The sequence below is a fragment of the Spermophilus citellus genome (genome assembly GCF_964194105.1).
Source record: "Spermophilus citellus genome assembly, chromosome: 5".
Taxonomy (NCBI): Eukaryota; Metazoa; Chordata; class Mammalia; order Rodentia; family Sciuridae; genus Spermophilus; species Spermophilus citellus.
In genome coordinates this window covers 146253195-146269908 of record NC_138186.1, presented here as the reverse complement: position 1 = coordinate 146269908, position 16714 = coordinate 146253195, and the positions used below count along the sequence as shown (strand labels likewise).

Genomic DNA, 16714 nt, shown 5'->3' with positions numbered 1-16714 from the left:
ATAAATTTCCCTTAATTTCACTCTTCTTCTCCCCCACTAATTGGAGAATTGGACCTAAAATCAGACCTGTGGTGAACTTCGAGCTACTGTTTACAAGCCTGGGAAACTTCATTCAGACTGATTGCTGGAGGTGAAGTGTCCCTGTCCTCACCTGTAACACAGAAGGATATCTAACTTGTAGGTAGTGAAGGTTGAACGAAATCCAACAGGTATGGCAGGGTGCCTAACAGTACGTTGGGAAACTATCCATTTCATTCTCCCAGAACCTTCTTCCGGTGTTAAATCTGACATTTTAAGTGACCTGCAGATAAACCTGAATACCAGAATCGCTTTGCAATGTACTCGCCTCACTCTCTGTAGTGGAGTGAGCTGTCACCTGCATAGTGACCCGGGTTGGCCAGAGCGGTGAAACCCAGGAGGTGGAAAGGCCGACACTCTCACTACTGAAACCTGGAGCGGCTGGGAACCACAAAGCGACGGGAAGGTGCCCTCCCGCTGGCATCCACCTGGGGAGCCCTGGGGAGCAGCGCGCAGAGCCCGGGCGCTTCCTGGAGGACGCACTGCCTCCCGCGGTCCAAGGGGACATCAGAGTTAACCAGCTGCTGCGGAGATGTGACCCAGCCCCGCCGCCCATGCGCGCACCCGGGACCCCTGCCCCGGGTCCCCCGGGCCTGCCTTTGCTGCTGGTGCTGCTTTGGGCGGCACAGTCCGGATGTGCAGGTAGGTGGCTGCGCCGCCTGGTGCGGGTGGCGGACCTGGTGGAGCCGGCTTTCGCTTTCGGTAAACTGGCTCCCGGCGCCCTGCCCACTCTGCACACAGAGCCCTGGAGAGATACTCACCGCCACCGGGGGCGTCCGGGTTCAGGGTCAGGTTTGCGCGACTCCGGGTTAGCGCCTGCCTTTGCGAAGGTTGGCGGCGGTAGCTCCGAGTGGTACCCACAGCCTGCTCCTTGCAGCTACCGTGCGGGACGCCCTTGCTCGCACGTCTCAAGCTCCCGCCACCACTGCTGCGGCGGTGCAGAGGTCCCTTTTGGATTCTGAGATTCCGGATCAGAATTCTATGACAAAAATAAGGAGAAGATTGCGTTTTTAAAAACCAAACTTCTGGGAAAAGTCACAGGATCTAGAAGGAGCAGCGCTTCAGAGCAGCATCCCCCTCTCCTGGGCACATTTTTCCCTATGCAGTTGTGACCATGTACAGATACGTGAACTTTGATTTTTCAGAAATAACAAAACTTTTCAGATTTATGACATCAGGTATTGGAGGGTTTTTTCTTTTGCTATTTTGAAGCTTAAGCTCTTTACAAATTGGAATCCAGTAAACCAGAATAATTCGTAAACTATGATTTTTTTTTCCTTCTGTATTTCTGTCTTATGGGGAAAAAGCAAGATACCTGGGGGTTTTTATCTTTAGTTAAAGACAACAATCACAAAGCTTTTGGGAAGACTGTACTTTATGTAGACTAGGTTCAGTCTTCTGTGACTTTTATCCCAGACCTGAAGAGCAACAGGGAATGTAGGGGGGAAAGAGTTGTCTGTGAAGCTGTCCTGCCCTTAATAGCCAAAGGGGATGGGGCGAGTTGTGTAAGTTGAAAAGAAAAGTGTGTATACAGGTCTTGGAAGGATCTTTGTGTTTGTTTGTTTTGAAAACAAAGTTTAATTTTAAACAAGCTAATTTGAACAAAAAAAAAACATTATTTTTCTAGCTTTCTTCTTTCAGTTTTGGTAAGAGAAATATACTGAGTCCAGATTTAGATTATAACTGAGATTAGTTTTTAACTTAGAACAACCTTTTATTATATGGAAACTTTTTCTTTTAATTTCAAGGGAACAACAGAACTATAAGCATTATCAAAGAGTAAATTATCTTTGAAGTTTCATGTTTGAAGAAACATAATTATGGTCCCTAACAATAATTTAGGTGATAAACTTGTTCTTTTTGCACGATCTTCAACCTGAAATTACTAATTACTGTGAAGAATCAGAATAATGTATTGAATTATTTTTTATAATACTATAGCAAGGTGAATGTTTGTGGAATATGTGGAATGTCACTGTATACCATGTAATAAATGAACATTCAGAAACAGATTCAACACAGACCCATTTAAAGCAAATTTCAGGGAGTATCTGCAAATATGTATAAGAAAGAACTGGCCAGGTTTATTTTAAATAATCCTACATAATTCCAAATATTTATTAAAACATGTCAATTCAATAGAAAATATGGAACTGTGATAACGTTTCCAATTCATTTTTATTGCCCTGGATATCACTCCCTTCTTCCCTCTTGTAAGGATTTTTGAAAACAGATATTGTACACAAAATAGTTTCTCCTCTAAATCCTAAATTTATCAGAAGGTTTAGTGGTCCTTTAATAATCCCAGATAGGCTGAATAGAAAGAGAATACTGTTGACTTTGGCAACACTGAGCCTTCAACTAACAGATAATATTTTGCTTGTTTTTCTTTAAAATCAAAGACATTTAATTACAGTGGACTGGCATTAGAAGGTAGTCATATTGTTAACTTCAAAGCAAAATTTGCAACAAACACAAAAACTCTTTTCTGACCCATGAGATCTTAGCATCCTCCTGTCCTCTGGGGACTGCTGAGAAAACCAGGCTAGAAGGTGTATGTAGTTGCCTGGACACCATACCTGCAGGTATGATAAAGATAAAGAACTGTGGCCAGCATTATATAAACAGATATTCAAAGCCAATAACAGAGAGGGAGGCTTTTCAGATCATGCATCTATGCTCAAAACCCTTCAAAGGCCTCCATTTGATTCTAAATTCTCCTGTAAGGTCCTACGTGGCCTACTCATACCTGTCTCTCCAATCTTACTTAAATTCCTGCTATTCTAGCCCTTTTCTAGTCCTTAGATGAGAAACCATCAAACTGCCACTAGAATGTTCCTACTCTTGACTGTCTTGTCTAACATCTGCTCAGACTTTTCATCTCAGCCCCAATGTGTTCCCCTCAAGGAGATCTGCATCCTCAGAGAAGAAAAATTCCAAGTTAACTATGTCCATGAAACAATGAACCTAACTTTAGTTTTAGAGATTTAGAATGCAATTTAAATATTACTGTCACAATTATGCTTATTGGAACTAATACACTATAATTAACACAGTGAGGGTATTTGTTGAAATGTCTCATTTGATATAAACAGAGGCTTAGGGTATTTTGTTTCATTGAGGAATTCCATGGCATACTTCACATGCAACTGCACACATACATAAATGATTCCAGTGAACTAATTAAAACTTTCAATTTTTTTTCTTTTTATTTTGAACTACTTTGAGACATAAAAGTCGCAGATATAGTACAATGTTCCCATATATCCCTCACCTAGCTTCCTCCAAATTTTGACATATTACATAATCATTGTACAATATGTAGAACACTGGTATAATTCTATTCACTAAACTAAAGACCTTGCTTGAATATTCCCCATTTTTCCACTAATGCTCCTTTCCTATTCCAACATCTAATCCAGGATCTCACATTAAATCTAGTTATCGTTTCCCCTTAATTTCCAGTAACAGTTCCTTGGCCTTTCTTGGCTTCCATGACCTCATACTCATTATCTGCAATACACTGACTTATTTGTTCATTTCTACGTAGTCTCCGAATTGCCAACTTGTGCTCCCATGAGAAACACATCTACTATCTAGGTTACAGCATATATATAAATATATATATATATATATATATATATATATATATATATATATATATTTCTTTAGTCTTGAGATTTATATTATCAATCAAGATACTGTTGATCAAAGACCTAAGTTAGTTTTTTTTTCTCCTTCACCCCTTTTAGGTACCATGATGCCTACATGGTACTCCTTTCTGGTTTTTGTTATCTTTAATGACATATGCACTGTGACACCTCATTCAGACTCAGAATTTTATATTAATACAGTTTCACTTAGTAGAAGTGATTTTTTATTTGCATCTCAGAGTATTAAAAAAAGAAAGCATGACTTAATGATTTATCTAGGACTTGCCTATAATGGTGATCTTTAATGCTACTAAAGCTTCTCTTTTCTGGAAAGAAAATTTTTCAATGATTTCAAATATTATCTCTACAAAATCAGTTCTGATTTTGAGGGTGAGCCATTGCACATTGAGCCACAAATGTCTACTTTGCTCACTGTATCCACCACATGATCAATTGCCTGGGACACAAGATGGGTGTTCTTTATCCTAAAGACAAGTCACTAAGTTTTCCTTATACTGCCTGGTTTCAACACGTGTTCTTTGCATCCAGCTTCCTCTCAGATAAATTACAATCTAAAATCTCATTTCCTACAGCTACATTTGTGTTCTGGTGATGTGGAATATTGTAACATTTGTTTATACCACTTCTCCCATTTAAATTTTTCCCTCCCAATATTTGTAGGTATTTTCCCCCTTGACATAAATCCCCTCATCTTACCTTCAGGTGATTCAGTAACCCTTAGAACATTTGTTTTTCTCTTCAATTGACTTGTGTTCATTTTTGAGGAAAGACATAGGCAAGCAACAGATGACCACTACAGTACAGTCTCTTAAGGCTGCCAAAACAAAGGACCACAATTGGGCAACTGAAAAGAACATAACATGATTCAGGAAACCAGAAGTTCAGCCTCTAGGTGTCAGCAGGACTGAGTCTTTCTGAGAGCTTCGAGGAAAAATCTGATCCATGCCTCTCTCCTCGCTTCTGGTAACTGGAAATTTGGGGTATTCCTAATCTTACAGACACATCACTTGACCTCAGCCTTCATCTTCATATGGAATTCTCCCTGTATCTCTTTATGCAGTCTCCAAAAAGTCTGCATCCAAATTTCCATTTTTTATAAAGACACCAGTCAGTCATACTGGACTTAGATTCATATTGACCTCATTTTAACTTGATCAGCTCTGTAAAAACACTATTTTCAGCCAAGGGCACATTTCAAGGTACTAGGGTTTAAGATTTCTACCTAACAATTTCTCTTGAGCAATACGATTCAGTTCATCTCATTTGCCCTCAAAGACCTGTAGGGAAGTGAGCAGGATGCATGGGCTGGGCTTCTAGAGTGGGAAATAAACTGTCTTTCCAGCCCCTCTTGAACGTGGCTAGTAGTTTGTGTCTATGGCTGATGGGAAACTTGCAGAAGTGTCAGACCTGAAAGGCCCCACTTAGAATATTGAAGGCAGAAATGAGGCTTCTTGAATATTTTCCAAAACACAAATGTAAAGGAGAGCCACCAACGGGTGCCTAATAGAGACATGATGGTCAAACATCTTTAGCAGTGGGATTGAGTCTCCCCAGACTTCTGCCTCCTATCTTTATTCCATGAAGCACTTTTGCTGCAAACTCTGGCCCTTGCTCCAAGCAGAACCATTTCCATACGTGAAGCATAACTATCTGTATTATTTGTCTCAGCACCCCATCTGTTTCAGATTTAAATATATATGTTGCATAAAGTCTACTTACAATTACCTACTAAATTCTCACATGTAACTTTTAAGGTTAGTGCATAGATTTTTTTTTTCAGGGGTGGCCACTGGGGATTGAGCTTAGGGGCTCTCAACCACTGAGCCATATCCCCAGCCCTATTTTATTTAGAGACAGGGTCTCACTGAGTTGCTTAGTGCCTCACAGTTGCTGAGGCTGGCTTTGAACTCTCAATCCTCCTGCCTCAGCCTCCCAAGCCTCTAGGATTACAAGTGTGCGCCACCACACCCAGATGTTCTAGGTTTTTAAGTGCAAAATAGAATTTCAAATGCAGGGGAATGAGGTACTTAAGGTGATCAAATTTAACAAAATAGGATTTCCTTAATATCTATCTCAAAATGCATCTATTTTCAGTTTTCAAAAAGTTTAAATATATCCTGACTCAATATGATTTTTATATAACCTTCCTTGGAATGCTATTCATTCATTCAGTGTCATTCATATTAAGAACTGTTCTAGGTTTCTGGGTGAACAAGAAAGCAGAGCCCTTTTGTACTTGAGTCTCCAGAGACAATCAAGTGATTGTATCAGGATATAAATACCAGAATTAAAGAAAACAAGTTTCCTTAGATTCAGAGAACAAGGCACCTGATCTAGTCAGGGTATCAGGCAGTGCTTCCTATAGGACACATCCTTTAAACTGAGATTTTAGGGGTTAATGTATATGTGTGTATATGTATACATTATATCATATTCTCCTTACTTGAGGAGAAAGATGAATCAGAAAAGAAGCTTGATATCCAAATAAATCTTATTGCAAATAAATACTTTGAATACTTTTAGGAAAAAACAAATAAATTCAACATAATCATAGGCAGTGTGCCATCCCTATTATGTGAAATATTTATAATTCATTGTAAATGGTTGGTCTTTTAATTTAAATATTAACAAGAAAATAAAGCTAAAACCAGCTCTAGACAAAATACTATCTGTAAACTACCAGGTACTAGTATTCCTTTACATATAGTTTCTTTTTTTTTATAAAGCTAAAAATGAACAAACCAAAAATCAACAACAGCAAAATCCCATGGAAAAAAAATGATCCTTCCGAGAGGAGTGCTTATCCAGTGAGGAGGAGTCAGGAACTCTGTGGCTATAGACTGACCTCAAGGTCATTGGCAGCCTTGTGGTCTATGGCTCCTTGCAATACTGAATCAACCAAAGTAATGAAAAGGCACACAGCTGTGGTTTCTAATTTAAGTACTATTTCCCACTTCCTGAGTCTACAAAGTTCTTTACAAGTCCTGTTAGCTTTAATGGACAAGAGCAAAGGGAATGACTGGATCAATCCAGTCTCCATGTTGTTTCTGGAGAAGTTCCAATGATGTCAATGCAAGTATAGATTGAATAGTGTCTCCAACAAAGTCATGTCCACCCACAACCTCAGACTGTGACTTTATTTGGAAATAAGGTCTTTGCATATGTAACTAGTTAAGGATCTCATGATGAAATCATCCTTGAATTAGAGTGGACTATTATAGGAGAAGCAGACTCAGAAAGGCCAAATGAAGACAAGGGCAGGCAGACATTGAAGTTATGCACTGCCGCAGTCTGGCTGGGCACAAAATCACAAGCCACTCACACCTTGTAGATTCAAACAGCAACTCTTTATTCTCGAACTGTCACCGGCACTCTACACACACGTTCTGGGGAAATCCACACTCTCCACCGGGCTCTGAATCCCAAAATACTCTCTGAATCCCGCGAGAACTCAATGGGAACTCACGGAGCGGGCACGCCTGAGGCAGCAGGATATGCCCTATTCCCAGCATGGTACACCTTAAACCTGGATCCGCCCTGGTCCTTGAGCAAGGTTACCTTTCATGCAAAGTCACTGCAAATGACCTGGGTCCACAATGGAGAGTCCTTCCTCTAAGCAACATGGGGTAGGCTGACAAAGAAATTGCCATGCATCATTCCTACTTGGCAATGGCTCTCAGCAATGCACCACAAGCTAAGGGAACACCAGGGCCTCAGAAGCTGGAAGAAGCAAGGAGAGAATTCTCTAAAGGATCATATCTCTAAAGACACTTTGATTTTAGACTTCTAGCCTCCAGAATGCTGAGAGAACACATGTCCATTATTCTAAGCCACCTAGTTTGTGGTTTGTTGTTATGGCAACCCTACAAAACTGACATAAGTGCCTTTGACCCTTCTTTATGGGACCTGTCTTCATTGTTGCTCTGCATTTATCCTGACCACTCACTTTGTTATATCTTGCAAAATACTGTAGATACTGAATGAACCAGTCCTCTAGAAGATCTATGTATTGCATTTTGTAACAGCTTTATTGAGGCATAGTTCAACCCTGAAGAGGTCTTATCTTCATTCTGGTGACCCTCAAAATACCAAAATACCTGCTTGTCACTATAGAGAAGAGTTAGCCTACAGAAAGACAGTTCACCTTTTGACAGTGTATGCTGTGCCTTACTCCATTTTTTCATAGTGTTCCATGGAAAGTCTGAGATCATGCTGTCAGCCTCATTTGCCTCAGAATCCCAACCAGCCCTGAACAGAAGTAGATTCTATTGATTATTTTCCTGAGAATTAAAGGAAAATGCTACATTGACTTACTTCTCAAAAATGCTTCTGCTGAAATAGAAAGTTCTTTCAACCAGGAGTCCAGGGCAGAAGGGGAAATATGGTGGCCAGGAAGTCAAAAGATAGAAGTTCCAGCCACTCTTCTTCCACTCCCTCTTTATGGGCAAGTCACTTACCTTGGATGGGTGGTAATTTCTTCACACATGGACTGTGCCATGAAGGAGCAGGTCTCAATGATTTCTGGGGTCCAGAGATGGTCATCATATAATTGTGGACAGATTTGTACCTAGACTCACCCCTGCTAGTTGGCTACTCCCTGGCACCAGGCCAGCACTCCACCTGACCCTGCTCCCTTCAACTGCCAGAGAAAACCTGCTCCTGTCACTCCTTGTCCTCAGGATGGCCAGCCCCACAGACCTTTGCCTCCTCCACAGGTTTCCACTCACTCTCTCTTGCACTGACACCAGCCCCAGCACAAAGTTCCACAGAGCAGCCTCATTACATCTCCCCCACTAGACTCCCCATGATACCACTTTAGTAACAATTCAGCAATTTATTTTCTCTCCACAGACTCATTCTAACTCACACCAGTGGGTGGATTTCAAGCCATTCTTTTCCATTTCCCTGATCACTACCTGAAGCAGGATTATGTCCAGGATATGCTCTTCTTATACATTTCTGCTGTTTGCTCCAGCAGCTTAAGTTACCCTTTAGCTAGCAGTACACCATCACCCAATTGCACCCAGTTGCATATGAGAGCTATTATGAGCTAAAAGGTAACTTGAGAAGGAAGATTGACCAACAGAGGCTAATGAATTGCATATGACTGGAGGAAATAGTTTGTGTCTTGAGCCATTTTCTATCCACCACCATCCTCCTTCGATTTGCCTATCGCTTTTTCACAGATAAAAAGAGTTTATTGTAGTGTTTGTTACTGATAGTAGTGCTAGTTTTTTTAGAAACATTGTTATTTCAAATTGTCATGAATAGTAAATATTTGCATGGGTGTAAGGAAGGCAATAAGTATAGAAGGCAAGAATTAGCAGATCCATGGATGGGAGTGATAATGGTAATACTGAAAACGTGCTCAAGCCATGTCAGTAAGAGCTAAGGGGCATTTGAATCATCCCTGCATTCTGATCCCATGAGCAAAGTGAAAACTTACTACTTTTGAATGTGGGAAAACTATTTTTCTTCATTTTTCCTTTCAAAGAAGAAATATAACCATACCTTAGGGCTAATCAATAACTAACAATTAGCTGTGCTGACTTTCTCAAATGATTTGTCAAAATTAAATTTTGTTCTGTTGTTTCTTTTCCTTTTTCTTTGCTTCTTTCTATTCTTTATAAGGAAAATAATTTCTCATGTGAAGTGTAAATTAAATAGATAAATATAAAAATTGAGGAAAGTTGGTCTTAAGAGACGTGTTCCTTATGAATGAGACACCATAGAAGCGTCATGAGGGAAAAGAGCTACCCTGTTTTTTCATTCCATAAATCCTATTTATTCTTTGCTAATTAGTTTTGCTGATGCTTCTCAACTTACAGGTTGAGTGGCCCTTATCTGAAATGCTTTGGGCAATAGGGTTTCATATTTTGAAGTTTATCAGATTTTGCAACACATCTCTTGGTGATGGAACCCAAGTCTAAACACTAAATTCATTTATATTTCACATCCACCTTATACATATAGCCTACAAGGTAATTTTATGCAATATTCTTAGTGAGCTCTCATTTTGACTATAAGTGTCACATGAGACTGGGTAGGGACCACCTATAACATCATATGCACATTCAATAGTTTCAGATTTGATAGCAGCTCAGATTTTAGATGCTCAGCCTGTATGTGCATTAAAAAGTCACAAACTGATGACATTCTTCACTACAATTCTTTAATAAAATTTTTTTTTAAAAACGAATCTCCATTTTCCTCCCTCTCTCACCCTATGGTCCTTTTGTTAATCATTTACCATTTTATCTTTTCTTCCTGATGTTTTGCTTCCAAGTCTCCAAAGTGTAATTGCTTTCAAGACTCCCTTATTTTTTCTATTATTTTTTTTCACCCTTGTATCTTGCTGACTTTCTGAAATTTTCAAGCAATGGCGATATTAATGAAAGAATTACATTGCCTCTGGGATGATAAAAAGAAGCAGAAAATTATTTGAAAAGTAAGTGGAACATGTATGTTGATATTTAATAAATATCCATTGATTGAACTTGGAGTTTCCAATTGCAATTCTTTTCGGTACCTCAGGAGTCCCCAGTTGTTTGTCTTTGAACCTGCTCTTTATTTTATATTTTTCTTTCTGTGGCATAGAATCAAGTAGAGATACCAACCCACATCTACTTTTCCACCGGTACTATGAAAATCATAATAATTTTGGAGATCATGAAATGTGGGGAAAAGGAGGTTCTTGCTTTTAAAAGGCTTATTTTCTAAAAAGGAAAAGAAAGGAAACCAGTCATTCCGAGATGACATAATTTAGCAGAGCTGGTTCCCTAACAAACAATGAAGCTGGCATATGCAAATGAAGAGTGGCATCTGCCAAAGAGGCATGTTGGTATCCCCCACCAATGAATTTCTTAAACTCCTCTTTTCAGAGCTGCAGGTAGAGCCTTGGCTCTCTTGAATCTGAATAGCCTGTTCAGTGGCAAAGATTCATCTTTACAGTGAATTGCATTTTCAAAAGCTTTCAAAACCACTTTCAACAACTTTTGAGAACCAAGCTTGGATATGCTAGGTTGAGAAAAAAAATACAGCCATTAGAAAAAATGATACTGAATTTTTTACATGCCTATAAACTACTTCTGCAGACAATTTTATCCAAAAGGAAGCATCTCTCAAATGCCATGAGCTGAGTGGTACCATGGAAAATAAACTACTTTGAAGATGCATACTCTCTTTAATGGATAAACTCCAATATATTTATCTTTAAAATTAGTTTGTATTTTGAAGTCTTGCTTACTGTCAAGCACCAAAAGCAAAATATTCACAAACATGTTTAAGCACATAGATTTATATATTGAGATGTAACTATAAAGAAATAACATTGACTTTTCTGCATGACTTAAATATCGCTCATCCATATAAGTGCACACATACTTGGCAGGAAAATTATATATTAATGAGTTGTGTCCCAGCCTCATGAGAATCTGGTCATTTCTACTCCCTGCTGTACTCCAGTGACTACCGCAGTTTCTATATCTAGCTCATCACAGGTGCTCAGTAGCTCTTCATTGAATGAATTATATCACTATGGACAGTTCCATCAGGAAAAGAATCAAGAAAAATAGTTTGCCTCATTGGATTTCTTCCCTCTCTTCTTAGAAGATACTGCCTATAACATGCAAAAGAATTTTATTTAATCACCCCCAACAAGCCTAAGAGACAGGTCTGTTCCATTTATCAAAATGTGTAAATTCTACAGAAGTTCAGTAACTTACTTAAGGGCACACAACTAGTAAGTTTTGTAATAAGGGTAATTTCCCATATGTCTAGAAACAAAACTAAAACAAGCATTCTAGAATCTCTCTGACCTGCTCATGTAAACAGTTATTGGAAGGCAGCAGGATAGGGTAGACAGCAGTACCCTGTATAATGAACAGTACAGAGAAACCACGGTAAAACCCAAATACAGCCATGAGAAATGACAGTAGGGATGGTGGCTCAGGAAGAAAATTTAAGTTCAAAGTAACTAATATAAGAACCAAACCATGCCCTCTCCTTTACACAACACAGTGTTTTATTTCTTCTCAGGGAAGTTACTACCTGAATCATATTTTAAGTGCCATTTAGAAGACTTACTTGTCAAGGGCACATGATATATAATTAAGAGGGAGAGGAAGAGAGAAAAGTTAATATTTTTTCAAGAGAATTGGTTTACAACTTGAGACAGAAGAAAACATGTCTTTCAACATGACAAAGTTAGACTAATACTTAAGATAATCTATTAGAAGGCAGTCATACCTGTTTTGCTCTTCTTTGGTAAATAGGATACTATTATTTACAAATTTTACTTCCTGAAATTGGCTAATCACCCTCTAGTGTTTTTCATACTTCAGATCTTTTTAACCTCTCACTCAAGGGTGGGATTTTTTTTTCTTAAAAGTCTATTAAGGTATTTTCCTATTGAGAAATATACTTGCTGCACGTAGCAACCACTTGCCAAGGGTTTCTATGTCTTCATTAAAAAGCAACTCTGAATTGGACACAGTGGTGCACACCCATAATGCCACAACTCTTGGGAGGCTAAGGCAGGAGAATCACATGTTTGAGGCCAGCTCAGCAGCTTAGTGAGACCCTGTCTCAAAATAAAAAAATAAAAAAGACTGGGGGTGTGTTTCAGTGGTAAAGTGCTCCTAGGTTCAATCACCAAACAAACAAATGAACAAAGCTTCTCTCAGAATGTGCCAACCATACTGCTCCCTCTGTGTAATGGAAGCTTACCCAGGCGATTTCAAGCTGTAAACATTTAGTGGCTCAAGCTATTCCACTCCAATTGAGATGATCATGTATATCTGAGTCCAGGACCATTGCCATGATTTCCAGCAGCTCCACAAGTTGCTGATCAGTTTCATCCAAAAGCATTTATTTGCCAGGCTCTGTGGATACAAAGACCTTACAAGACACATTGACCCAATGTCTAATAACTCAGAGCCTCACGGTTCCTTCACTGTGAGTTTAGAAGGATAGAATGGTCTGGGGCATCTGGGTTCTTTCTCTGGGCAAGACTGAGCAGGACATCCCCAAAGCTAAACGTTCCCCTAGTTATCAGACTGAGTAAATCGAATGATCCCAAAGAAGTGCCACATTTGGCTCTTCAGTCTCACAGTCTGGTTATTTTCTGCACTGGTTGATGATCATACACTGTCCTTCATGGAAAGTCAGAACGGAATGCCTCAGCCTCAAAAGAGTGGTGAGGGTAACCACAGAGGCTGGCTACCCCTGCTCTTTGTGAGTTCACCACTTTTTACTAGTGTTCATCAGGCACTAATCTTTGCATAGGTTTTCCTGCAGAATAACAAAACAGAAATAGCTTTTGCTTTTAGGCGTAAAATTAAAACTGTAGCATACTTAGATGATGACCTGTGATATTAGCTTTGAATCCATTAAGAGAGTGTCATATACCCTTTTGCTGAACCTAGAGATCTGTATTCAAGGTACCATTTAGAAAAAAAAATGTACTGGTCACATTTTATAAAACTCCATTATTATGAGATCGTCCTAGACTCACTCATTAACTCATTCTCTGCCTTGGAAAAGACCTAGGAGCAGACACAGCACCTCCTCTCTTTGCTGCTGTAACATAGGGGAAGCTGGGCTAGAAGATGCCCCCAAAGGCCCAGTGGCATAGTCATTCAAGCTGCTATAACAGTACCATAGGTTGGGTGGTTTATGAATAACAGAAATTAATTTCTCACAGTCCTGGAAACTGGAAAGTCTAAGAGCAAGGTGACAATAGATTTGACATCTGGGGAAGCTTCCTTCCTGGTTCATAGACAGCCATCATCTCACTGTGTCATGGTGAAAGGGAGGAGGAATTTGTCTGGGGTCTTTTTTATAAGAGCAGTAATTCCACTCAAGACTTAAGACCTACTGACCTCCCAAGGACTCACCTCCAAATGGTATTATACTGGACATTAGGCTTTAACCTATGAATTAGTTTATAGCATTAAGATAAAACAAAAGGAAATTAAGCACTGAGAGGGGATGCTAATATAAATGATAGGACACACAAGATACATGTAACCAGTCATTATTTGAAGTTCATCAAATGGATATGTCCTTGCCAACCCCTCACAACTTTGTTGAAGCAGAGGCCATTTTTAATCCCTACAACTTAAGGGAACCTAGTTCAGAGCTTAGGAAAGTTCAAAGGGCCCCCAGAACTCCTGCCCTTTTCCTCCACCTTCTGAGATCCATTTTCTCTTAAAAGTTCAGGGTCCTAAACAGAAGGAACACTCACTTGAGTGGAGGCCATGAATACCTTACACAACATCACATCACAATCATGTTGCTAAAAATAGCCCAGGCCAATATTCATTGAATGATGCACACACAGAGGAACAAAGATCTTTTAGTTCCAAAAGGTACTACAGGCAGAGGGGAACAAAATGGTAAGGGTATAAAATAGCAGATTAAGTTCTAGTGTTTGAGGTAATTATGTGTGGCAGCTGATAATAGTACATTTCACAGAACTGCAAGAGAAGAGGCCAGACAAGATTATGAAGAGCCCAGGTGCCAAACCAAAGTTGTGTTGTCCCAACACTCTCCAGATATACAACTGTGTACACCATTTAAATTGCTTTTTAATGTGGGATGTGAAATCTGCGGACTATCAGAGAATCAGAACTGTGCTTCCTGGCCATAAATCTATGGGTATAAAAACACTTTTCTTACCCATAAATTGGCACATGACTCAATAATGATATGGGTGTAACTTGTTTTCACTTAGGTATTGATCAGATAATCTTATCAGTGCTAGAAGTTTAGAAAAATGACTTAGCTCAATTGGAATGTTTATTCCGGAGTTCTTTATATTTTCCAAACTTGATATAGTGCCCCCAATTTTTGAAAATATTTTTTAAAACCACAAGAGAATACTAGTTATCAGTTTGGTTTTCTTTTTAAAATGTGTTATTTCTGTCTTCCTTTAAAAAAAAGAAGTGCTAATTCTTACCTCTTCTTTGCATCAACAAAATAGATAAAAGGGCAAGAATTCCTTGACATGTCCTCATTTGTAATCCTGGTTTTTTTTGTTTGTTTGTTTTTTGGGTTTTTTTTTTGTCTTGTTTGTTTGTTTTGTTTGTTTTTTACTATTTAATAGTGTCTTTCCACAGACCTAGAAGATCTATATGAGGAAAGGAACACATTATTCACCATTAGATATTTAGGTGGGCACCAGAATTCATTTCCTAGGGCTTCTGAAACAAAGTGCCACAAAGTGGGTGGCTTAAAAGAACAGAACTAATTTTTTCACAGTTCTGGAAGCTAAAAGTTAAACTCAAGGCATTGGCAATGCCACACGCCCTCTGAAGTCTCTAGAGGAGGCTCCTTCCTTGTTTCTTCCAGCTTCTAGTTGTCCCAGGAAGTCCTTGATTTATAGATGCATCACTTTAGTCTTGGCTGCCATCTTTATATAGTGTTCTCCCTGGGTCCCTGTGTCTTCACATGGCCATCTTCTTTTAAGGACATTCATTACATCAGACAAGGAGTCCACTCTACCCGACTATGACCTTGTCATATGCCACAACCCTATCTCCAAATAAATTGATATTCCAAAGTACTGGGGGTTAGAGTGTATTTGGGGGAGGTACAACTCACCCCATAACAATACCCATAGTTAAATGAACAAGGAAGATGATTCTGGAACTGATATTTCTCATCATTCACATGGGATTGACTGTAATATGTTCTATATGTGAGAAAAAGAGCTACAGCCCAAGGCCAAGATGAAATATATCTATCTACACATGAGTTTTGTTAGCATTTCAGATTGATATAGGTCCTATACTCAGAAACTTAAAAGAAATCAGAACAGACTCAAACACCAATATCCCTTTTTTTAATATTTTTTTGGGGGGGGGTTATCCTGAAAAACTCACACATGCATGAAATTTGATTTCAGTTCTTGATCTCTCCCATTTTCCCTCCTCCTTTTCCCCTATCCTCCCTTCCATCTCCCATTTTCCCTCCTCTATTAGACTTACTTTCACTCAATTATTTATTTATATTAGATTGGTTCTTTCTACCTATGCATAAAGTTGAAGCTCCCTGTGGTATATTATCTAAAGCAGATAACATGACTTTTTAAGACCTCCATTTGCATTACCTCCCCTTACCCATCCCTCTACTCTGCCTCTCCATCCCCTTCTTCTCCATTACTGATATTCCCTATATTTTGGGGTTATCCTATTCATCATTCTCCCTTTTCTTTATTTTACTCTAGCTTCCACAGAGAGAAAACATTCAACCTTTGAATTTCTGATTTTGACTATTTCACTTAGCATGATATTCTCCATATTCTAAGAATACTTAACTTTGTCATCAACTCATGGTCTGAGGAATGTGTCAAAGGAGGAATAAAGTTCCTACTTGTATTCTTTAGGATCAGATGCAGAAGGAAATATTCTGGCAAGAAAAGGAAAAGGACCTCTTACTATAAGGTGTGGTACAATTTTTTTTTATTACTGACCAGATCAATATCAAGTATTTTAATACTTCAATCATTTTATATATTAACATCTTAGAATAGTACACATTTTTCCATTGGCCTTGCCTTGTCATTGTTTAGATTATAATTAGTCTGCAAGGGTGTCAAGAGGTTAAGTGCTCTGAAGTTACCTCCTCCACTTATTAGCTGCATAAACTTGTGCCATTTAACTTCTCTGGGCCTCAGTTTCCTCATCTGCATCATGGAGATTAGAGCAATACTTCACCATGCCTACCACAGGGCTGCTGTGAAGATGGATGAGTTGGTTGTGGAAAGCACGTAGAAATATACCAGCTGAATGGTAAGGAGTCAGTAAATGTTAGCAACTATTTTTATTAAATACTAGCCAGTTTGCCTCAAGTCAACCAAATACTATAACTTATGAAGGTCTTCACAATATGTATTATATTTTCTAAGCCTGTACAAACTGAATTTTATGTAGATACTATAGCCACTATTAAAACAGAGC

The 16714-nt window shown here is 38.9% G+C and overlaps 1 protein-coding gene across 1 annotated transcript in view; it reads left to right on the top strand.

Annotated features, from left to right (window-relative positions):
* Nucleotides 1-632: 632 nt before the first annotated feature.
* The window catches only part of IL20RA (interleukin 20 receptor subunit alpha), a gene marked incomplete at both ends in the record, with an annotated part of 36454 nt that continues 20372 nt past the window's right edge, over nt 633-16714 (top strand). The window contains one exon of the mRNA XM_081295448.1: nt 633-720. Coding sequence (XP_081151574.1) covers nt 633-720 — 88 coding nt within the window. The remainder of the gene's footprint in view (nt 721-16714) is intronic.